This window comes from Anopheles cruzii, chromosome 2 (genome assembly GCF_943734635.1).
Source record: "Anopheles cruzii chromosome 2, idAnoCruzAS_RS32_06, whole genome shotgun sequence".
In the NCBI taxonomy this organism is placed as follows: domain Eukaryota; kingdom Metazoa; phylum Arthropoda; class Insecta; order Diptera; family Culicidae; genus Anopheles; species Anopheles cruzii.
The window spans coordinates 36,710,724-36,735,752 of NC_069144.1; the positions used below are offsets into that span (position 1 = coordinate 36,710,724).

Here is a 25,029-nt window from a genome sequence, read left to right on the forward strand (position 1 = left end):
AGAGATCATTATTTTATGGTTCATTACTTGGCTGGCACTGGCAGTGCCGGGGTCCCCAGGGTCTGGATCCCGTTCTGGCCGCCTCGTGGTTGCATGTGGCACTCGCGTCTTTCGCCGTGTGGTGTACCACTGTTTGTGCAATGTACCACCGGTTTTATCAGTTTCTTCACAGACCGCGTGTGGCCCACCGGGGAAGGCGTTAGCCAATTTTTACTCCATTACTTGATGTGTATTCCTACACCGGTTTGTAGCTGTTTTGGGATCGCGTTTGTTCGTTCTGTTTCTGTTTATTGCCCGTGTCCCTGTCAGTGGTTAACTATTTGGCCTGTATCTGTGTATGTTTTTAGGGACAATCAATCAATAGCCCGAGAGTAGCCTGAAAGTATCACAATTCATCATGTCACAGTTTAAGGCTTAATCCCGACACGCTAGGTCATAGGCTAGTCTTGAACCGTTGCTTCAAATTTTGCTGAACGACGACCCGTTGAATTGAGATTCGTGTGCCAATATGCACGCCATATTGGGTTGGCGCTTCCGGTGGCGCTCAGTGCTGAGCTCACTTTAGTTCGCAAGGAAATCATCAGATGGCCTTCATCTTCGAGGCCACCGATTTGAGCCGCTTGCCCATGTGTTTCTGTTTCGATCGTGTTGTGTCTGGCTGTGTGTGTGTGTGTATTTCTCTGTCTATGTGTGCCCTGCGTTCAGCAGGGCCGGTGTCCTGGCTGTTGGTTGCAGTATGAGGTGGTGGACAGTTCGGCGTCGTCGTCGCGTCGTGGTCTTACCTGATATCGCTGCGAGCAGCACCGTCCGCAGCAGGACTGCAGCAGTCCGGTGGCCCCGGTGGCCGTGTTGGCGGAGTGGGACGGGCTGGCCATCGGCGAGGGCGACCCGGGCCGCTTCGTCTGCCCGTTGTACTGCGTCTCTAGCTCGACAAACTCCCGATCCTGGCGGTGGGATGGCGCGATGGTGGGGAAATTAAGAAATCAAACCCTTCATTAGTGGCGCTCACACTGCACCGCGGGCGGTTCACACTGGGCCAAGTGTCCTCCCAGGGCGCTACCACTACCACTACTACCACTACTACAGGTGACGATGGCGGTGTTGGTGAAGCAATGCATGGAAGTGGTGACAGTGGTGGGATCGGGGTTGTGACGCCCTCAAATGGCACTCGGGCGTAATGGAGTCGATAGGGAGATGAAACGGAAGCGATTGGGAGCCCAGGAGCATGCAGGCAGGCATGGTGGCACGTCGAACGAATGAACAAGAAGAAGTTTGCCCTGCAATGGCGGTCCCTTTCTGGCCCGCCCGTCCGTCTGGAGCGAACGCGGTCCAGGATCGATGATCGATGCGTACAGGAGCGATGGTGGAAGGACATGCGATAGGCAGTAGAAAAGAAAAGCAAAACAACGGCACGGCAAGGAACTTCGTGAGGTAGAAATATGAACGAAGAGGAGCGCGATTTGCAATGGTCAAATATGTGGGTGTCTTGTGGCTTGCGCGTTAAGAAAAGGAAGAGATACGGGTAACTCCTGGTGAACGTTTTAAAAGCGTTTGCGATTAGCAAAACATGTTTGCTCGTATTTTTGTGTGCTCTAAGTCACTTATTGAGAACTTTAGGAGAAAAAAAAACTAAGTCGAAACAAATGATTTCGTCAAAGAAGAACTCTGATATCAATGTAAACGAAATAAGGTTACGAAATTGAGCATCTTATAAATAAATAATTGAGTTAGGACTTAATTAGAAGCTAAAAGCGGGCATTACTTAGTTAGTGACGCAGTAGAGATCAGGATCAAAAAGCACACAAAAACAAGAAACTGGCTTCATGGCACAGAGCGAAAAAGAGTAAAACATTAGACGATACGTGTAAACGAGACAGAGAGGGAAACAGAGCGAGAAAGAGAGAAATGGTATGCAAAGATGGTGGGCGAAACAAGGTTGGGCGTAGCGAGCGAGAACAGGTGCGAGAAAGTTCGTCTGGTAGCGAGCAATGGAGTGGAGCCGTCGTTGGGAGGTGGCCGCGACGCAGTCTCGGGTGCGGGGGGACAGGGGTCGTCGCCGCGTAGTATGTATAGCTACCGTCGTTTTCTCCAAGCACCGCAACAGATGGTGGTGCTGCAGCTCGAAGATGTCCTCGTCGTTGTAGTTGTCGTCCAGCTCGATGCCGGACTCCTGGGCCGCTAGGCGCGACTCGGCCGCCTTCTTCTTGCTCGCGAACGCCGCACTGGCGCCCGCCTTCGCTATTCGTATTCGGGCAAGGCGTGCTTTCTACAAGTAGGGAAAAAGGGTGGGAAGGCACCGTTAACCGGGGTGGCCGGAGAGCCCCCGCTACTTACAGCGACCCGTCGCCGTCGGATCCCGCATAGCCTACCCGCTGTGCTTTCCGCTTGTCCGCCCGCTGGTTCTGGTGGTAGATGCGGCTGAAGTTGGACACGATTACAGGTACGGGTAGCGCGATGACCAGCACTCCGCTCAGCGAGCATACGCCACCGACGATCTTGCCGGCGATCGTCTCCGGTACCATGTCACCGTAGCTGGGCACGAAAAGGAAATTCAGATGGAAATCAGTGACGGTAGAAAGGGGTTAGAAAGGCTATAAAACATAAGGATTTGTGGCGACATAGTAGACATCTACCTGAGATGAGAGTCGTTGATGAATAAAACGAGAGCATTCACAAACCAACCTTCCGACATTCAGAACAGATTGTACAGACGCTCATTCCAATAGTGATTCCTGCGTCACCAAAGCTTTAAGGATCACTATGCGAAGATACTCAATAGAGCACTTAGAATGTTAGTTTTCGTTTTACATATGTCAAAGAAGTTTACTGATCACTAATCTCCCGAGAAAATTACTTACTATGCTCTAATCTGTCTTGAGGAGATATCTTGAGGACTTCCTGGTTCCAACGTAATAACCTGGCTTGCTACAATGTACGCTAGCTCTTGAGTGGATTCTTTGCGTGGAGCGTTAACAGTCTCTTAGTCTCGAATCACTAAGTAATATCGTTAGAGCAGACTAGGCTGTTCAATAAGTTCGTAGCCTTTATAAGAAAAACACCATTTTATGGATTGAAATACACTCTATTATTCAGTGCACTCTATTATTCAGCCTTGTACTAAATCTGTTTCAATTACTCGATGGTTTTCCAATACGATATCCTGTTTTTTCTTACGCTTTCAGATGTTGCTACCGGTTTTAGACGTCTTTGACGTCTTGAAGGCTTGTATGAGCACAATTAAATTCAGAAACCTTCCCTTTTGAATTACTAATTGAAGGTGAAGAGTCTTTATACACTTTCAACATTCGTTCATAATTTTCCTTTGCTTTTAAACCTTACAAAAATTTAATCACTGCACTACTACAATACTTAATTTGTGACACTTCGATACTAAATGGCTTGTAAAAAAAGTTAAGAGATCGATTGATATGAAACTTCACATACGTTCATATGAAGAGTGTACCAACATAACAAAAATAAATTAGACTCGTAGTAGCGCCCTTTGTTCGGTTACGGCCGAATACCCGAGGCTACGAACTTATTGAACACCACAGTGTAGTCGGGCTTCGTCAGTGCTGATCTCCATTATCCGTCCATTAATCAGTGCAAACGTATTATTTATTTCTTTTCCATTTGACGAGTGTTTGCTCTTATTATGCTTTACTTTCTGTCTTGGTCGATCCCCCTGTATCTTCAAGTTTCTCATCTGTTTAGTATTAAGTTAAGGTTTTTATGTGTCAACTAGACCTTGTGGCCCGTTGACTGTAAGCGTAATAAATAAATAAATAAAATTAATGAACTCTGTAACAAATATTTATCGGAGACGACATCTGGATTCAAATTAGTTGAAAACAGGTCGAATGCGAAATTGAAAAATTTCGTTAACCGGTCTTATTTTAAAGGGTAACATTATGCAGAAGAATTCCTATTCTGAAAACTCTGAAAACTCCTAATGCGAAAATGGAGAAAGAAAGCACGCTCCCCACGATGAATGAACGTCGAGCACTCGGTCGAGGCGCTGCGCTGGGTTTTGATCCGAAGCCAACATTCGGACCTAATGATGGCTATCGATTCATGCCAATCAAACATTAATGAACCTGCTCCGTGATCTGCGTTCCGCGGCGAAAAGTGGGTCACACACACCGCGCGCTCACAGCATCACTTTGTGCAACAATTTCTGGCCACTCGCAACGGTCGAGGTGTCGATTCCGCCAAAACCACGGCGATTGACAAATGGTGAACATTTAATGTACCAGATTCACACCCGTGACATCTAGGGCGCCCGGACGGACGTCATCATCGCCCCGCTCGGGATGCACTTCGCGGATCACACCGAATTGTGACACGAACATCGAGACGTTCGGGTCTAGGGTGAGCCGCCGATGACACGAGTCGCCGTCCGTTTCGGCTGACCATTTGGCTTTGGCCGGACGCCAGACAAGTTGCAGATGCGCCGTGTGTGTGCTGTCAGGCCAAATCTCCGAACCGATACTTGTTGGCCGATGTTTGCTTTACAAATGGCGTTCGGCATGGGCCGTAAGGGCCGAGTGCATCGGGGCGTGAGCCGCCACAAATGTTATTGCAAGCTACCGGACCGGGCCGGGCCTTGATTGGATTGCGATTCGCGATAATCACAACATTATTACGTTCACTTCGGTGGGTTGCTTGTTGCCGCTGGGCCGGAGCACCGGACCGGGCTGATTGTTTGCGGTGATGGCGCAACGGATGCACACAAATTGACGCAGTTTGTTTTTGCTAATCATGATACGGAGCCATTTGATGCAGCCATTTGTAAAAATATTTAAAATAAACTCCATTTCTCCATCCGCTTAAAGTAACGATCGCCCGGTCCCAGGTCCCGGTGGCCGTAAAGTCTCCACTCGAATTACCTAATGGACGTTGGGGCATCAATCAATGGGGCGCCGACTGCCATTTGCAATTCGAACAGGTACTCCCGGGGGTTCCCGGGTGGGATAAAAATAAAACCAACAGTCCGAAGTCCGAAGTGATTGATGAAAAGTGGTTAAAATCGGAAAATCCCGGGCGGGCGGCCAGTGCTCCTGGGGGCGGCCCATCGATATGTACATTTTCGGTTCACGCTCCGAACGCTTTTCCTGGAGTTGTTGGAAATCTATTTTCCTTTCGCTCTCGCACACCATTTTATGCGCCCCTCACCACAGAAACTCGCCTCGCAGGACCATTAGTCAAAGCACGAGGCCACCCTCGGACACCCGGCCGGTGGACGTGTTCTGCATCGGTGTGTGTGTGTGTGTGTGTGTGTGTGTATGGCACTAAAGCTCGGCCGGCTAATGACAGTGTCCGAAGGCAGTTAACAACGGGCTTTTATTTACCCTTATCACGCATGAATGGTGCGAGAGGTCCTGCCGATGGTTCGGTGCGACCCTGAAGGTCCCCGAAGGCTGCGTTGCGGTTCCTTTCCTAAGCCTCGACGATGACGACGACGACGGCCGGCTGAGTGTCGAGTCACTAACTGGCCGTGGCGGAACTGCCCGTTCCAATGAGACTCATGTCCGGTCCATTTTCCCGCAGTTCCCGCGTTTTTCCAGGCGAACGGAGACAGTCTCCGGCCGGCCGGCTGGCCGAACGGAGGACTATGCTAAACGGAGTGCCCGCCGGGAAGAACGTGATAAGTTGCAAATAAGAATTAAAGATTGCTATCTCGGGGCTCTAATCGTTGTATTTTCCAAAGCGAGTTGCGCGAAAAAAACGCGCACTCTTCGGACCTTTTCACCAAGCCAACGGCATGGTCTCGGCTCGATAGTATTTCGGGCACGCCGACCTACAGGCTATTTTTGGGGTACATAATTTTCCCAGTTTCGGGCAAAAACTGACATCACGATGAGATTTTATCTCGTCCAAAGTGGTCATTAAGTGTGGTCGCCGGCGTTCGTGGTGCGATCAAGGGGGCCACGAGCCATCTAAAAGTGAATCAAAGATGTAACTTTAATCAAACCCATTTCCGCTGCGAGCTTTAAAAGTGTTGGAACGAAAGGCAAACAGACTATAAAACTCAACACACGTAACGGTGAACGTGAAGTGATGCAGATTCCGCCAAGTTTGGCAGCTTCGTCACAAAACTCCATCGTTTGCGCTTGCGATTGGAGTCGTTGGCGAATTTTACGGATATCGTCATCACGATTATTATTATCGCCATCATCGTGTCCCGGTCGGCCGTTAGCGTGCAGTGGCAATTGCACTCGCAATGAGTGCAATTTGCCCCCGTCTCGATGACGTCAAGTTCAGTAATTGGGCCATTCTCGGGTCGTTGCAATATAATAGTCGTTGCTCAGCCAAGTGTACCAAGAACGAGCCCGACGAGTAGACACCGACACGAGTTCGCATGAATAAACTCGCAACTCGTTTCTTGAACAAGTTTTGAGGATTTGCGAGCTCGACACAGTTTTGTGATAAAAGAACTAAACGTATTACTTTCTGGCAAGACACCTTGAAAACATTTCGGTTTTCGGGGGATTGATTTGATTTCTCCGTTTAATGTGAGCCTTACGTTTCGTGGACAATTTAATCATTCATATTTCGTTGCACCTGGAACATAAGTTTTACAAACAATTTTGTAACACCAATTTAAACATGAGTTTTCGAAGCCGAACCATTTTAAAATCAACCCTTTTAAAGCCAAGCAACAATTATGATCATATTATAATTAATATAGATTATGAAACTTATACTATACAGGGTGTTCCATCACGATTCAAAGATTTAAATGTTAAATAACTCCGCCACTTTTAATTCGATTTTCACAAATCAGTCAAATTCTAAAATGTTAATGTATGCCATTTTAGTCATGGATCAATTTACGGTAAAACAGCGGACTTAAATTGTGGCCCTCTACATTGAAAATATTCGTTCAACTGTGAAAACTGTGAAAACTTTGCGTGAATATTGTTGCCGAATTTCTTCTGACTTGGTTCTGTGGGGCTATTTGAAAAGTAAGGTTTATGCCAGCCAACCGAAGACCATTGAAAGCTAACATCAGGGCGGAAATTACTACTATTACGTTGTCTATTACCGAAATGTTGTCAAATACAACGAAAAATGCCCAAAAAGAACCGATTTTGTGTGTCTAATCGAGGAAATGGTGCAATTATTAACAAACGGCATTCTATAGTTTAAATAAATCTTGTTCATTTGCCAAAAACGACTAACAAATAGCGGAGTTATTTAACATTTAAATAGTATGGGTCGTGATGGAACAGCTCCATTATATAAAACACTGTACATTATATAAACATGATTGGGCTACTATTTATGGGTTTATGGGAATTATGGGCGTTTTTTTATGGTTAAACTGTTTGATTAATCATTAAAGTTTTATTAGAAAATAATTTTTAAACGTTACAAGCTCTCAACGATAAGCATGAGAAATTGTAGAGCATTTTTTTGCGATGTTTCGAAAGCAAATCGATACGCTATAGCGCGAGTTTGGTCTCAGGTGCACGAGGGCTCATTAAACATTTATCGAATCGCTGCGATGTCGAAAAGGTGCTTTCGGTTCGTGTCAATTCAATTAGCTGAAGTCCGCGGCGCTATTGTGCCATTCGTTCGGCTCTGTCCTTTGTTGCATTTTTTTTTAAGGAGTACTACCACCTCGTGACTACATTCTTTTCCCGGAAATTGTCAACCGCGGACGCGGGAAAAAGGCTCCATATTGCCCAACAAGACTTATCGGAAGCCCGCCATTTACAATGGACTAATTGGACCGGCTCGAGTGTGTCCTGTGCTCGCCCGGGGAAAGGACGCCGGAAGGAAGGGCAGGAAGGATGGCCAACAGGAGTACTGTTGCAGCATCGTGTTCACGAATCTGGCGCGCCGTGGACGGTGACGGCGCTGCTCGTAAATCATCCATCTTGATTGCTGCAAACCGCTGCCATTCGCTGTGGCTGCGACTGCCACGCGGCCAGATCGTCCATTGTTTGCGAACCACGCGTGACACGAACCGTCACGGAAATTTATGGAATTCATGAGCCGAAAGACATCCCAAGTATGAGACGCCCGCCACCTGAGAATGTCTTCGGTCGACTATTTCCACCGTGCGACGTGAGCGCGAGTCTCACTTTATGCTGCGGGGGCCCCCCGGGTGGACTGGCAAAGTGTGGAAGTAATAAAATTTCCACCTTATTCCTGCGGTGCGGTGCGAGGAAGTTTTGCGCGAGCAATATGCTATCGGCGCAATTAAAATTGTCATCCGGACCGCCGGAGCCTAGTTGCCGAAAGCAGACGCTCGTCGCTAATGACTTACACACCGCTCGGAACTAATTTTTGGGCTCTGCACGAACTAACCATAACTCAGGCCGACTCACGTGCAGTGTGGGCCCCCGATCGTGCCGACAGAGGCTTCGAGGCTGGAACGACGCCGCGGGGCTGGCTGATGGAAAGTTGAGCAAAGTGATGGAAAACTTTTATCCATTTCAATAAATAGTTCTGGCTTTTTGTAGAACGGTCTGAGCGGGCATTTTAATCAAGTAGAGTGTTGGCAGTTGCAAATTGAGAGTGTACAACAGCTATTTATGAATAATGGAGGGCACTTATTGAGTTACTATCGCAATTATGTCAGCAAAACTGGGACCACAAAATTACGGCCTTATTGTAGTTCGCGAGAGAAACAATCAGTCTTCAAAAGGGTAATGTGTGCTAAAAAAGTGTGTTCATCATTTACTGATTTATGATGTGCGATTTGTGATTTGGAATCCTGCCCACCATCGTCAATGTGCATCAGAAACCACTCCGAAATCCAAGTCCACTTGCGGCCATCTGGAGAGGCGGTTTTCGGGTGGATCAGCTGCTCAACTTCCACCTCGGGAACGATGCTTCCGCTTGCTCATGGAGTATTAATAGTTCGCACTTCTTCCCCAGCCCATCCGCGGGCCGCTCGACTGGTGAGGAAGAAAAAACAAACACGGCCGCGCCAACTGGAGCAACACCGGCACCGGCTTGATGGGAATAATTTGCACGCTTTCGGTGCTCGCCCGGCCAGCCGTGTGGACCGATGGAGGAGCCGGTAGGACACCTTTGATGTGGTCCTGGCAGGCAAATATGTAGATGCTTCATTTAGCCGACACGGGCGGGAGGAGGTTAGCTTTCTTTGTGAACCTCGGAAAAACCTGCCGTCACCCACGGCTGCTGCTGCTGCTGCTGCCGGGCCGGAACCTCGGCTCGGCACACGCGAGAAGATGGCAACTCACCACATGGCGCGAAATGGTTGCTTTATTTTTGGGGTAAGTGAGTAAATCAAGTGGCGTAGGAATGTCTCGGCTTAATTTCGTTAGCCTCTGTCACGCACACAGCGCGTTCGAGGCGATTCCAACTGCATTCTGGCAGGCTGTATGCGTTTTCTAATTCAAACAGATATGTTTATGGCAATGCAAATCATTCAAATACAGATAACAGTTTGAAATTAGTCTTTCTAAGTCTTTCTTTAAAGTTAGTCTTTATTATTGGTTCCATTTGTTTGTGAGTTACAGGATGTTAACAATGGAAGTCCCCATAGAGAAAATTCGGTACATTTTACAGTTTTTCTTTGAAAAAGGCGAACATTCAAGCTAGGCCGCTGAAATTTTGGATGGTTTTATGGTACCGATACTATAATAGCTAGTTAAATGCAATTTTGGTTTCGTTGACCCGGTTCAGTTATTTTTTTATGTTAAAGATGCACCTCGCACAGACAGACACGTCATCGATAAAGTCGATAAAATCACAGAAATAATCAAAGTAGATCGGCATTTTAGTAATCAGAGCATCGGACAGGAGATAAAGATCAATCATCGAACAGCTTAAAGCCATTTGCGCAAAGCAGGATTCACAAAGAAGCTCGATGTTTGGGCGCCACCCTATTTACACCATAAAACATGATCCTTTTCTTAAGCGGATGGATATTGGGGATGAGGAATGGGATAAAAAACGACAATACTGTCTGAAAATGATCGTGGTTTAAGCGTGATGAAGCACCTTAACCTGTGATCAAACCAGAAATAACGGCTAGGAAGGTTCTACTGGGTATATGGTAGGACTGGAAAGGAATCGTTTATTATGAGTTGCTGTCGTATGGCTAAACACTAATTTCCGATCTCTACTGTGAACAACTGCCCCGGTCTAAGCTACACTGCTTTTCCTAATGATAGAATCACCCGTTTTTTCAGACTGAGGCTAAGATAAAACGCTGAACCGATTTTTCGGAGATGAAGAATCGATTTATTTAGCAAAAGAAATAATATCCATTGTTTGGTTTTGCGAAAAAAAAATTATTTTGACTTGGGAAGCCAAAAAACGATAAAACGGCTGTTTCAAAACGATAGACTCACTTGTAAAAGTCGGTCCTAGTCCAGTCCTACTAACACTAGTTGAATTGTCAAGTAACTGAGTTTATTAATCTCAGTAGTCTCACATATTTCCTGTAGTTTATTGGCCATTTTGATCAAAAATGGGTCGTGGAACTCAATTAGGAGAAGGCGAAAAGGGAAAATTGAAGCGTACCGTAGTGTTGGGAAGTCAAATCATGAAATAGCCTCATTACTGAAACGATCTCCAAAGGTTATCAATAATTACTTGAAAGATCCATCGGAATATGGGACTCGGAAGTCATCTGGCCAATCTGGCCGGCCAAAACTACTTAACCCTCGATATGAACGAAGAGTAGTTAAAGCTTCGTCTAACACTACGAAATGTTGTCGGCGTATTAAAAATTAATTCCACATGAATGTTAGCTATTCTACAATCTGGAGAACTCTTAGTTCCTCTGTAAGCATTGCCAGAGAATCAATGAGAAAAATACCAGCAATGAAGACACACCACAAAGCAGCAAGATTGCAATTTGCGAACGATGGAAAGACGAATGGAATTATGTAAGCTATCGATACATTGAGCTTTCCAATATTTGAGTTTTTTTTTTAATTCAGATCGTTTGGAGTGACGGAAAGAAATTCAATCTTGATGGGCCTGATGGTTTTTGCCACTACTGGCGAGATTTGAGACGGGGACCTCGCTTTTTTAGACGACGGAATTATGGCGGAGGTTCCATCATGGTATGGGGTGCGTTTAGCAGCCAAGCTAAATGTGATTTAGCAATAGTTCCTTCACGAATGAACAGTGAAGGTTACATAGCCATTCTGGAGAGTAATTTGAAGCCATACCTGCATCGTTTCAACCACCACCCGCTAATTTTCCAGCAGGATAATGCAACTGTCCATGCAAATAGAGCAACAAAAGCTTACTTGGAACATTTGGGAGTGAATTTAATGACCTGGCCGGCTATTTCTCCAGATCTCAACCCTATTGAGAATGTTTGGGGAATTCCAGTTCGACAGATCAATGCGGATGGCAAGCAGTACGAAAACATAAAGACGCTTGAAGTAGCGATTAGAAATGCTTGGCGTTCCCTGTCGATGAACGTGCTAGAGAACCTGTCCGAAAGTATGCCAAAAAGGATATTTCAAGTAATAGATCATAGTGGAGAGGCCACTGATTATTAAAACATCATAATTGTTGCGAACTGCAACTGATTGAGTTGAAGAAAAAGAAACAGACGGTTCTTCAAACCTTATAGACTTTATTTTTGAGAATAATGAAAGATCACGTAGGGTTTAAAAAAAACCCGTCTGGCGCTCTACGCTTCTAAATTCCAACTGCCGGAGACGGCGTCGTCGCCGGTCATTGCACCCCGGTCCGGGTCGCCAGCTGATCCGAGGTGCGCTACGCACGCAGCCGTGGGTCCTCGTTTCCAGCCTCGCATGCAAGCGGGCTACCTGCCTGGTTTTCGCCGTCGCGAGCGGCCGTTTCGCCTGACCGCTTCTGTCGGTGACAGTTCCGTTGTTTCTGTCCCCCGCGTGGCTCAGCTTGCGGCCGATCATAACAAGTGCAAGTCGGCTTGTTCTTCGCAACAATAATTGTTATTAATTTTTACTGGGTGGCCCTATTTTCTTGAATAATACATAATGAGTCTATCGTTTTGAAACAGCCGTTTTATCGTTTTTTGGCTCCCCAAGTCAAAATAATTTTTTTTTCGCAAAACCAAACAATGGATATTACTAGGGTGATCATTAAGTTTTGACGTTCGATACCAGAGGGCGCTGCTACGAGTCTAATTTTTTTTTTGTCATATTGGTACACTCTTCAGATGAACGTATGTGAAGTTTCATCTTAATCGGACACTTAGTTTTTTTTTTACAAGCCATTTAGTATCGACATTTCACATTACTGTTTTTCAGCTATTATGACGTCATCATTTGATGAAAAACGTTTTCCGGGCATGATTTTTTTTTGGTTTGAAAACAGGTGGATGTCGCTAAGGGCCAAATCTGGTGAATTGGGTGGATACTCCAACAATTCGAACTTTAATTCATGGATTTTTGCCATTTTCGAAATGCTCTTCTGACAGGGTGCGTTGCCCTGATGAAAGACGATGTTTTTCTTCTGCAAACCGAGTCTTTTTTCACGAATTTTCGCTTTCAGTTGCTCTAAAATGTTACAAAAATAATCAAAATTTATTGGTTCACCAGTCTGCAAGCAATCCGGTAGCAAAATTCCATTCGCATCCTGAAAAACTGATGCGAACACCTTTTTGGGCGATTTCTGGACACGAACTCGTTTCGAAACTGAAGAACATGGTTCACACCACTCTTTAGCCACATGTTTTGATTCAGGATCATAGTGAGAGACCCAAGCCTCATCTACAATGATGATTCAATGCACAAAATCCACTTTATCCTATCGAAAACGCTTTAAATGTTGTCAAGAAAGATGCATTCGAATGCGTTTGTAGCAAATGCGGCACCCATGTTGCAAACAGCTTTCTGAAACCCAAAACTTCAGTCAAAATATTGGTTATACTGCTCAATGAGTTGGCTAGGTCTTGTACTTAATTTCTATCAGTGTTTGGACGATTTTCGAAAACGATATCCGGTATTGTTTTACGATTTCGGGTGTTGTGTCTGTTTTTTGACGTTTTTGACATGGATCGTCTTAAAGGCTACTACGACCATGTTTAAACTCAGAAAACCCTCTTTTAACCCCATAATTAAAGGTGAAGAGTCCTTATACACTTTCAGTATTGGTTCATTATTTTCCTTTGCTTTTAAACCTTTTAAAAATAAAAATGAAATCACTGCACGATATTGGATTTTTTCCATTGAAAAAAAAACTGTGACATGTCGATACTAAATGGCTTGTAAAAAAAAACTAAGTGTCCGATTGAAATGAAACTTCACATACGTTCATATGAAGAGTGTACCAATATGACAAAAAAAAATTAGACTCGTAGCAGCGCCCTCTGGTATCGAACGTCAAAACTTAATGATCACCCTAGTATTTCTTTTGCTAAATAAATCGATTCTTCATCTTCGAAAAATAGGTTCAGCGTTTTATCTTAGCCTCAGTCTGAAAAAACGGGTGATTCTATCATTAGGAAAAGCAGTGTAGCAATTGAGTAGAAACGACCAAAATCGGCCAACAGACGAAGTGTTGTGTTTCATCAGGACAACGAAATGTCACACACGTCTATAATGACCGCCAGAAAGTCCGTGAACTTGGTTGGGAAATTTTAATACATCCACCGTATAATCCGGACCTTGAACCAAGCGTTTGGCACCTTTTTCGAGCATTACAAAGTTTCCTGAATGATGAACCATTGAGATCAAAAAAGGATCGTAAAGAAAGATTGCTAGAGTTTTTCGCCAATAACGACCAATACATCTATGAGAAATTTTGAAGATTTTGAAACAAAATAGTGCATATTTGACAAAAAATCGGACCATCCGAACATCTTAAATACAGTTTTGAAACTTTACGCAAAAATAATGGATTTCTTTTTCGCCAACCTAATAAATGCTCAGAAGTTCAGGCAGCCAATTATCACTCTCAACACGCCATAAACGTTACCACCAGAAGCGATTAAAGTGTTCATACTTTAACTAAACATCTTCATCGTGCCGAAACTCTACTTTAAAACGAATGGTGGAATGAAGACTTATTTTCAGCCTTGAGGTTTTAAATATTCGCTGCCAACATAATATTTTCCTCCACACAAAGCGCTCTCGGAATGATGTTCGACCCCGGCCCCCAAAAGCAGGGCTGTCTCTGGTTGGGACATGAAAAGAAAAAAGCCACAGCCACGTCAGCGCCTCGAATAGGCCGGAACTCGAATCGAAAACGAGCCACCCAACGAGGGCCACCGTAAGCGGAAGTGCGGCTGCTGTGCGCTGCGTTTATTGCATCATAAACGAGCGTTAGCTCGACCGGAAGGAAGATTGGCCACACCGAAAAGCAGGACGATTCTAACGACGTTTACTCATGAGCCGGATACGGGAAAAAGATACGCTTCCAGCCGCTGGGGCGGGGCGAGTACGATGTGTGTGTGAGGTTGAAACGATCAAGTTTCGTTATTTGGTCCGTTTATATTGCAAAAGTGGCGAACGGCCCACTTCCGAAGCGGAAACTTGGGTGCCGACACTCTCTGGTAGAGCAAATATATTGACGAAATAATAATAAATACTTTTAATAGCGTTACCCAAAAAAAAAACTTTTCCTGCCCCATTGCGCTACTTTTGATACGCATTATTTTGGAGGTTGAACGAAAATCGGGGTGTGTCCGTCCTATTTTTGTTTACTAAAGTTATTCCGAAACGCAGAGGCACTGCTCCGAGACCGAGCTCCGTTGACTCGCTTTAAGGTTGGGCCTTTCGGACAGAGCATCTCGGTGCCGTCGTCACACGGCGAAACTGTCAACACGCCCCAAGAGCTCTTGAGGCGCAGCCCTCGTCGTCTAAGCCGGCTCGGGATGATCAAATCAAGGACGAGAAATCTCATTGCTCGCTACCTGAAGGCGTGCTTAATGATATGTCGTTACGCTGCGAAACGTGCCACAAACGGACCCAAATCGAGGGTGCTCGAGCCTATGCCATGCTGAAGCCCCGGCATGCTAATATTTGGCAGAAAATTAAATCTCCGCACACCCGTGGCCCCGGATGGCCGGCATCATAATCGTCACATTTTATCGGTTAATTGAGGGGAAATGATTGTCTTGTAATCACGGGACTTTGACGCTCGAATAGTTTGCCGCGCCAATTCAACCAATGGTCCTACAGAATCAATGGTTCGTTTGATGGGTGCTTTCCCGTGGTGCTTATATGCTCACACCCGAGCGGGATTAACTATGAAACAGATCAAGCGGAACCGTTACGTTCTGTCAGGAGCAAAAGTTAAATGAAATGGAACGCAAATGTCTGAAGAAATAAAATCGAACACAAAAAGAACGCGGAACAGAAACAAACTATTAGGTGTGTGAATTAAGTACTTTATGACCGCCTGAATGAAAGTATTGTCCGTCGTTAGCTACTACTTTCTGCCATCTTTTAGGTACTTTTAGGACTCCGTGTCGACAGCATTTCTTATCTTTAGGAGCGATCCAATCAGAGACCTTTTTTTCAATACTTTCATAAGAAGTGAACCGCTGTGCTGCCAAATCGTTACTCATGAAACGGAACAAGTAGTATTCCGAAGGAGCAATATCTGTTGGGGTAACAGTTCGCATCGAGGGTTTGTAACTTTGAAAAATCAGTATATCATGTCTTTTATCTTATTCTCGTCGTTTTATGGTGAAAGCTTTGCTTCAAATGCATTTATTGTTTTTTATGGGATTGTCCTTCAATGATTTCATTAGGTTTTAAAAGCTCAAAGTACACCACATCTTTCACATCCCACCATATGCACAGCACCGTAACCGTTGCGCAGTGAATATTTCGCTTTGGTTGCGATGGACCTGGTTCATCCAGGGCTTTTTGGGTTTAGGATTCTTGTAATAACTCCCCTTTTCATCACCAGTGACAATTCGGTACAAAAAACCCTTTCTTTTCAGCCGCGCAAGCAGAAATTCGCAAATTACTTCAATGTCTCTTTTCTTAATTCTTGTGAAAGTCATAAAACATTTTTAAAATCATTCCCACGGCACTCAGGCGATGGGAAACTGTCGTGTGGTCAACTCATAACATTTCTGCAATTTTTGTTTGCATCTGACATGCATTCCGATCGAGCAATGCTACCAATACTTCATAATCATCCTTTTTTGACTGTTCAGATCGTTCTTGGTCTTGCAAGCCGAAATCATCACTTTTAAACCTCCCAAGCCACTTCTGACACGTCCTCTCCGCAAGAGCATGCTCCCCATAAACTTCCATTAAAATTTGATGACTTTCGGTAGCCGTTTTCTTCATATTGAAGTAATGAAAACGTGTTCCTCTCAAAAACGCTTTACCAGGAACAAAACTTGACATTTTCAGATGCTTAAAACAGGTGTTTTTCACACTTTGACCAAACAATCCATACTGCGTTAGATTCGTAACGACAGTACCTATCAAACACATATTTCATTAAAAACATTTGATACATTTAGTGAGTAACGCCATCTATTTGAAAACGGCACGAATTAGTTCACAATCAATTACGGTTTGGGGCGTCGAAGCCTCCTGACTTACCCGAGCGTGGTCATGGTGACGATCGTGTACCAGAAGGCGGCCGGAATCGAGGTAAAGTTGGTACCGTCGACGTTCTTCTCGGCGTAGAACATGACCGTGGCGAAGATGATGATGGCCATGGCGAGCGAGAAGACGAGAAAGCCAAGCTCGGACGCGCACGACTTGAGCGTGTAGCCGAGGATGCGCAGACCCTGCGAGTGGCGCGAGAACTTGAAGATACGGAACACGCGGAAGACGCGCAGCGTCACGAACGCCCCGGACACGTCATCGTTGTCGGTGATGCCGAGCCCGATGTAGTACGGCAGGATCGCGACCACATCGATGATGCTCATCACGCTCCGCACGAACTTGCAGCGGCACGGGGCGGCAAACAGCCGGAGCAGGTACTCGGCGGTGAAGATCATCACGCACGCCGTGTCCAGGCAGAAGAACACGATCTTGTAGCGCTCGCCGCACGACAGGGTCCCGGCGCGGCCCGGCCGCACCCCGCACGGGACCGTCTCGACGACGTTCGCCATCACGGAGACGGCGATGAAGAAGCCGGTGACGTAGTAGAAGACGAGCGCCGCCGTCGAGGTGTGCGGGTTCTCGAACGCGCGCCACATCCGCTGCCGGATGTTGGTCAGCTGCTGCAGGTTGTTGTCGCTGTTCTCCGACAGCTTGTCGTCCATCAGGCGCTCCGCGTTCTCGCGCTTCCGGTCGCGGTAGTCCTCGTAGCAGCAGTCCCCGATCACGTCCGGCATGATGCCGAAGAAGGCGAGCTCCTCGTCGTAGCTGAGCAGACACTCGTGGCGCGGGTAGTGCAGCTTGCCGGTCCGGTAGTAGTTGAGGATGTGCCGGAAGATGTCCGGGTCGCGGTCGAAGAAGTACTCCTTGCTGTCCTCATCGTAGAAGAAGTCGCGCTCGTTCGAGCCGAGCAGCGTGTCCGGGTACTTCTCGACCGTCGTGCGCCACGTCTCGAACCGCCGCCCGGACACGTTGATGATCAGCTTCTCGTCCTCCGACCGCAGCCGGTCCTTGAAGACGGGCGGGGCCGGCAGCGGGTGGGACGCTATCGGCACCCAGCCGATGGCCGCCGCCCGTGCGAATGGCAACCAAGCGGCGACCGAGGCCATGCTGTTTGGTGGAATTTTTCAATGGTCCTCCGAGTGGGGTCCTCCAACAACCGGGGTGGTGGTCGCTTCGGGTGCTCCTGGCGGTGCTGCCTATGCCCGCGCTCTGCCTCTGCGGAACTGTCCAAGGACGACGACACGGGGATACAAGCTACGCTTCAGACGCGCGTGGAGAAGGGTGAACCTTTCCGGACAATAACACCGAATACTAACGTTACTAGTCCCTTTCGAGGGGATGTGGGACCTTTCGGCTCGCCCGGATATCCGGCTCACGGCTCCCGGCCCGTCCGTCTAGTGGCGTGCGGGGCGGTGATAGATGGCTCCTTGCATCCCAACCTTGTCTGTCGGGCCTGGCTTACAGCCGGTGGCGGTCCGGCGCGGTTCGCTCGGTGGTTGCCGCACGATGTCGCCGAAGGGTTTTGCGTCGGACCTTTTCCCGCATGGTTTGGCGGACCACTCCCTCGCCCAGGGCTGGCTTAGCGCTGACGCCTTAGCGAGGTTCCGGGACGCTCCGATCTACGGCGCATTCCATAGCGATGCTGCTGCTGCCGGCGGTCTGCGGAGTATGGAACGATAGAGGATAGATCGCATCAGTATTAGCATCCCGACTTGGGCATTGAAATAAGGGCACGTCTTGGCCATCGGACGCTGCAACTGACAGCTGCAGCGGACGACCAGACCATTAATCCGATGGTGACACGATGAAGTGACAAAGTGATACGTGCCACGGCGATGATGACGCAGTGCTTTCGGGGTCACCACGTGGCCACCGGTTTCCCGCAGGATCATCGTTTTCGTTCCGTGTTTTTTTTTCTCTCCCCTTTGGACAGTGTCGGTCCGTCGAACGCTAATTGATTGATAAGAAAAACCGGTTCGCCATCGCGTATCGCGGAACGCCGGTGGAACACGATGCGCTACGGATGATGCTGCGGATCTGCGGTGTTTATGCTAATGGACCGTACGACCGGCTGCTATGAACGGCACAGCGTGCCACACACACAAAAAAGGCGAGCTGAATTCTTTTCAATGCATTAGCGCATCATCAATTTCCAGCGCTTCACAAGCGCCATACCGGGGGTCATGTTTAGTCCCACGCCGGTGACCTGACGGGGCGCAGGAAGAGGGGGGGAAGTGAAAATATGGTACCGTTGGCCAAACGTTGTTGATTCAACGAAAAGTCGAACAACGGTCCAGCGTCAGCGTTTCCATTAGCGCGCGTCCTGCAGCGAAAGCATTCGCGGTGCAATAAAAACGGTACCGAAAGTTATGTTTCATCGATTGCATGAACTCTGGGATCTATTGAAACTTCGTTTTTTTATAAAAAAAAAGGAGTGGATGCCCTTTGATAACTTATCTGTTTTGTGTTTGGTAAAAATATATGCAATATTTCAGCCGAAGCTAACCTTTCTTGCTCAATCAGGTGCATCGGAAAGAGAATCCAGAAATTATTCAGCTCGCCAAACAATGATTAACAACCCACACATTGTGTTAATGTATTTAGTAGGCCCACTGGTCCAGGTCCAAAAGAACTGGAACTATGAAACTGGATTGTGCAAACAGATGGCTCTAGCTGTCAATTAGGTCCTTCTCATTATGCTTTTTTGGCAACATTACCTTGTGTTGACATCTGGCAAAGGATTTCAACTGAAAAACGAAACATGTTTTAGTCGTCAACTTTCGTTGGAGGGCATTTGAAGATGGCCACTTTTGTGACTAAAAAGTACATAATGCGGATATCATTGATTTTCTGCTACCTGATAAAGAAAACTGCTACAGAATCGTATCAAATGCTTGCCGAAGCTTGTTTTTGGAAGATCGCAGTGCTTTGAGCGTTTTGAAAAAAATCAAAATGGCTATTTTTACTTAACAAACAAAGAGCGTCGAAGGACCGCAAAAAAGTTCGAGGACACAACAATTCTCGGATCAACTAAATGTGTCCCAATACGCTACATCCCTACCCAATCCTGTCGATGAAAAATGTTTCAGAATTCTAAAAAGCAAAAATCATCCGGGACAACCAACAACTTCGACTGCTAAACCAGATCGGTTCGGCAAAAGGACAATGCTGTGTGTCTGATGGGACCAGAAAGGTGTGGTGTACCACAAGCTCCTAACACGTGGTGAAACCGTTAATACAGATGATGATGATGTTCAATGATCATTTTGAACCATGCATTGAAGAGACGAAGACTCGGTAAGGTAACTTGGATCCATGACAATGCGCCTGGACACAAACCTGGACTTGAGCCCTTTCGATTATCACTCATTTAATTTCAATCCGATTTCATACTATTAGACCTAGTAAGGTCAGGAAAAGGATGACAGTTTTAACCTTTAATTTTATTCTTGTTCTGTTCTTTGTCAGAAAAAAACAAATGAGCCATATTAACGCCAAATAACCCTCGGAAGTTTCGCTCCGCATCGCCAAAGCTCGCCGTAGCTCACGGTTCAGCGGAGCAATTCAATGGTGCTTATTATTATTCATGTCGTCGTCTTCTATCGCTTTTAAAATTGCGCACTGGAGAATGAAGAATAATGTTTAAAAAATAACATTCCACTGCGGAATTATTCATCGAGCAGCTTCTAGTGCTTCCGGGGCAACAGTGCCTGCGACGTGACCCTGTTTCCGGAGTGCATCAAAACTCGTTGCAGCTTATCTGACCCTCTTGTTCTTGAGTGTTGCAAATATTTTGTCAAAGCTCCGCGAACCGACGGACCGGTGCCGGGTTGTGCTCCATCATCAACGTCCGCGCAACGGGCGGCACTCTTCAACGGGACACGGGACTCTAGTGTCACAGTACAACTTTGCAACAATATTTTCGGTGCACTTTCCATGTTCCAAGGTCCTGGACATTCGGACGACGAACAGCAAGAGTGGTGCTTGAGCAGCTGCAGCACCAACTTTCCGGAAGACGGTGCCGCAGGCCGCTGGCTGGTCGAGTTCACCCGCGAAGCGTTATCAGCGATAACGACGACCATTCTGGCGACGATTATGGTAAAACATTTTACAACTTGTTCCAACACCGAAACACTTCGGCAACGTCCGGTGTATCTCGGTGCCTCCCCGAAATCGGTGCTGGAAAAATGCGAAATAAAATTTTCTAATTCCGTTCACGGGATGGCGGGTGATGGTGGGCGGGTGATGGATGGTTGTGGGCCAGCCTGTACAATGTCGCCCCAGCATCCCCGGACCGCGACATAAAACACTCGGGCCGGCGATCACACGGCTCCCGGCACAATTTATGGCTAAATAATCGAAAATAATGGCAATATTTTTTCCTTAATAGCTACACATAAAACAGCCACCCAAAGGCTGGCCAATTCATTGGCCCGATGGCAATAATAATTGTCTTTCGCGGCCGCCTTGGGAGCCGCCGAGCGCACTGGGGCCGGGGTCTCATTACCAGTTGCTTCCGGTGCGGCCATTTTGTGGCCACTGAGTGTGGTGATTGTTGGGCGCATCCCGACCGATGGGAACGGATATAATTCCCCAACATACGTCGGGGGATTCTATCGGTGACGCGAAAGAGAGAAAGAGAAGCCGAAAGAGCCTCTGGCAAGATTGGTTTTTTTGTTATGCTGAAGAGAAATAAAATATGTTGGACACATCATCCGTACATCAAGCGTTACCGGTAATTAAGATGCATTCGGAATGGAGTTGGTTCCGCTGTGGAATTGAAATCGTAGTCGCGAGGCGTATGGCGTTTCCCCCAAAGGATTCCACTTTTATTTCGTGGTTCGCGATACGATCTTCTTTTTCTTCTGTATACAAAAAAATGAATGTTTGAATGTCTCCAAAACTACTGAACCAACCGTGTGAAATTTTGTACAGCGTAATTTTGTGATGTCGGACAGTGAATAGGAAAGTTTGATCGGAAAGATCAAACTTTCAAGAGGTTTGATTGGTCGGAAAGATCATTCATTATCAACTAAATAATGAAGCAATTATTTAAACTAAGCTCAAGATGATCGTCACTTTCGAATAGTCGAACGTGATGAGTGGAAAAGTAATTTATTTTAGTACAATCCGAGTTGTGGTGGATGCAGCATTGTTTCACTTAAGCTAGAACAATGTATCGGTGAAGAAGGCAGACCCAAGAAACAATGTAGCAGCGCGAACGCTGGTCTTTGCATCCTCTGGGTGAAGGGCGCAAAGCAGAAGTTGACATAAACATTGGTCTCAGCATAAACGGAATCCCACCGATTCCGATTCGAAACGGCGACGATTGTTTATGCTGAACACATCAAAAAGGGTCACGTAGGCCAGCCACCACAGAGTTAGGTCTCAGTAGGCTGAGATTCATTCAGATCAAAATCAATGTTAATCCAGACGCGAATGCGAGAGGTCACACTCTTCGCATAACGCCCAATAATTTGAGTTGTTCGACAATGTAAAAGTAATAATACCAACAGTGTAAAAGTTATTTCAAACCTATACGCAAACAATAAATACCGTGTAAGTAAAAAGAGAAAGAAAAGAGTATCGAAATGTCTTTGCACATTTCAGTAGAGCGTGTTAAGCCCGGTCCCCACGCTACGATAATTGTTTACGATGAGTCGTTTCAAAATCAAAAAAATCTGAAGCATCGAACATTAATATCGGACCAATTTCCATACATGTGTGCGTGTGGTGAATAAACGTGTGTGTGTGCCTGTGTTGATGGTGGTTTGGCATGTTGTTTTAAATGTTTTTAAAGCAAAAGTTTAACGTGAGAATAATGGCTTCGCTTTAAAAGCCATTTCCTCAACCACTGTGACTGATAAGTACTCTTGGCACGTTCTATTTTTTACTTTTAACCAAAACGCACAATGCACAAGGCAGACCAACACAGTGTTACTTCCGTGGCTGCGATTGCAAATCGTAAACAATACATCGCAGCGTGTGGACTCTCCACTTTGGCTACGACGCTTCGTTACGATTTCGTACCGTGTGGACCGGGCTTTAACAAATGTTAACAAAAGATCAATGTATTTGTGGCGACCTTGGTTCCCACCTAGTGCTGTGGCAACCTTGGTCCAAACGCTAAAAAGTCAAAACGTGGAAAGAGAGAGTCGCAGACCGGCACTTCCGGCGAATAAACGTGAGAAACGTGTTCTGAGATTACGAGTTTAAATAAAGTAAATTATATCGGTGCTACAACCACGCACCATATATTTAAATAGTGTACAGAAGATGTTGGAAAGAGATGAAAGAGAAAATAACTGTCATTAGCTCGAACGATCTTATAGAGTGTAGTGGAGTGTAGGAGTAATAACTGACTGGGATGGTGAACCTTAGACACTAAAATAAATTAAAATCCCATTGTAAACCTATTCAACAGCCTTCGCCATCACATATAAAATAGCATTCCGATATATGTGTCAGTATCACCTTTCCATTAAAAAATTGAAACTCCGCAAAATGACCACGCGTTTACTGCACACCGAGGGTAACGTTACGTTTTAAATTGGATTTTAATGAGTTTAGTGGCCAAGTTGCGACATCGGTTGGTCTTCTTTTTAAACATTTACGGTGTACATGCAATTTAAAACGCAATAAATAGAGCAACTACCAAGAAAGTTATCTATATAAAATCTGAATTCAAGATAGAATTGAATGCACAAAAGAAGAAACGAAAGAGGCAAGAAGAGAACGTCTTGGAAGAAGAGGATAACCTTGTTGCAGTTCATTATCAAAGTTCACATCGCACGTGCAGTCCATGATGGCGGATTTACCAGACGAAGTAGGTGGACCCATGATGGCGGATTTACCAGACGAAGTAGGTGATTCAAAGTGTTTGACCAAATCGATTATGTTGAGTAATAAGTGATTCATTCTTACAGATCTGGTGCTACATTTTCGACCACCTAGATGTGGAAGAATTAAAAGTGGCTTCGCTGGTGTGTCGGAGATGGTCATTTCTAACATTTTCTGGACGGCGCATGAAACGCGTAGAATTACATATCAGTGATAATCAAGATCAAGATCAAGATCAATTCCAACTGGGCACCATAAGAAAATACGAGAACGTCTATTTTTACTTTACCGAACGGACACTGCGCACGGACTTTTCCAGGTTTCGAGAGGTATTTCTCGAATTGCGCAATGTTCAAAATGTATACATTCATGCTGAAGGTCTAAAAACTGACGAACAATTCGTTTCCGATTCGTCTTCATCATGGCCGGTTTTGGAAAACTTGAAAGAGCTGGAGTTTTCAAAAATCAATGGATGGAAGTGTTGGGTGTCGGAAGCATTGAATTGGATTGAAATCGCCCCTTATTTAGAAAGCCTGACGATGCGCTGTTTTTCACAACATGACCTATCTATATATGAACACTTCAAAGAACAATTAAGATATATTTCAGTAAAACTTCCTAAGAGTGGCATTAACAATGATTTTTTGAAACTAAGTTTCCCTCGTTTAGAGAGGTTGAAACTAACAAAAGATCAATTTCGCGATGAGGAAGATTCCGAACCAACGCGGAATTTTCTACAAAGGCATCCCCATCTTCGAACACTTGATATTGACAGCCGTACAATTGATAAATTGCTCGTTACAACCGTTACGGGCCACTGTAAGTTGTTGACCGAGTTGAAGGTTGTTACGATGCGCCAGATGTGCGACGGATTGTTCGGGTCCTTGGCGCAATTAACGAAATTAAAGGTAAGCAATACTACATGAAGAATTCTTTTTTGGAAAATATATTGTAATATTTGTTCTTGTAGTATATCTCATTTCTTGAAAACGAGGTGCGTCTCAATGTAGGCATCTTTAATGGATGTGGAGCCATTCCTTCCCTCCAATCCATCGAAGCTTACCATTTTCTTGATATGGATTTTTTGAAGAAATGTTTTAAAGTAGCTCCTCAAATAAAACACTTAGTGACGGCCGTAGATATCCCAACTGTACAGTTCATCTGCGAAAACTTCAAGAATCTCAGATATTTGAAATTGCATTTTGATTTCGATTATCAGGTGAGCTATAAACTGCATTATTTTATTGGTAATATGGTAACAGTATTCACTTCAATATCCTTTTGCAGGAGGAAAGCGATGTCGATGTCTTGGCCAAAATTGATCAGTTGCCTCTTCTGGACGAACTTCATTTATCAATCAGTAGATGGCCCTCGTGCAATTTTGTTTGGCCTCACAGCAATGTTTGTTCCTTGACAGTGACTTACTTTCGTTGGGTAAGTGCATAAGAATTCAGTAGCAAAGAAATCGATATAATCTTGTTTTATTTAATCAATTTCTTCTTATTTTCGTGGCGAGAAGTTAATGGACGAAGATCTTCTCAAGGTACCAGAACGGTTCCCCATGCTGAAACGATTGACAGTTGCGTATTGTAATTTGGTATCTGAGGCTGGCATCAACCTGTTACACAAATTAATTCCAACATGTAGAATCGAACTAGATGGGCAACGATTCTATCCCCTG

General features: G+C 45.6%; 1 protein-coding gene across 1 annotated transcript; it reads right to left on the minus strand.

Annotated features, from left to right (window-relative positions):
* Positions 1-701: 701 nt before the first annotated feature.
* Positions 702-17,960, minus strand: LOC128278982 (potassium voltage-gated channel protein Shal). The gene is made up of 4 exons (XM_053017705.1): positions 16,500-17,960; positions 2,370-2,532; positions 2,078-2,266; positions 702-944 (listed from the first exon to the last, which is right to left on the minus strand). Exons 1-4 carry the CDS (start codon positions 17,612-17,614, stop codon positions 702-704), a joined length of 1,710 nt encoding a protein of 569 aa, XP_052873665.1. The 5' UTR covers positions 17,615-17,960.
* Between the last annotated feature and the right edge of the window lie 7,069 nt (positions 17,961-25,029).

Bases quoted from the DNA above. Each gene is read 5' to 3' on its own strand.
- LOC128278982 (XM_053017705.1), bottom strand. From the start codon at position 17,614: ATGGCCTCGGTCGCCGCTTGGTTGCCATTCGCACGGGCGGCGGCCATC. The intron at 2,533-16,499 runs GTAAGTCAGGAG...TTTCGTGCCCAG, and splicing joins GTCACCATGACCACGCTCGG to CTACGGTGACATGGTACCGG. The intron at 945-2,077 runs GTAGCTATACAT...TCCCACCGCCAG, and splicing joins GGTGCTTGGAGAAAACGACG to GATCGGGAGTTTGTCGAGCT.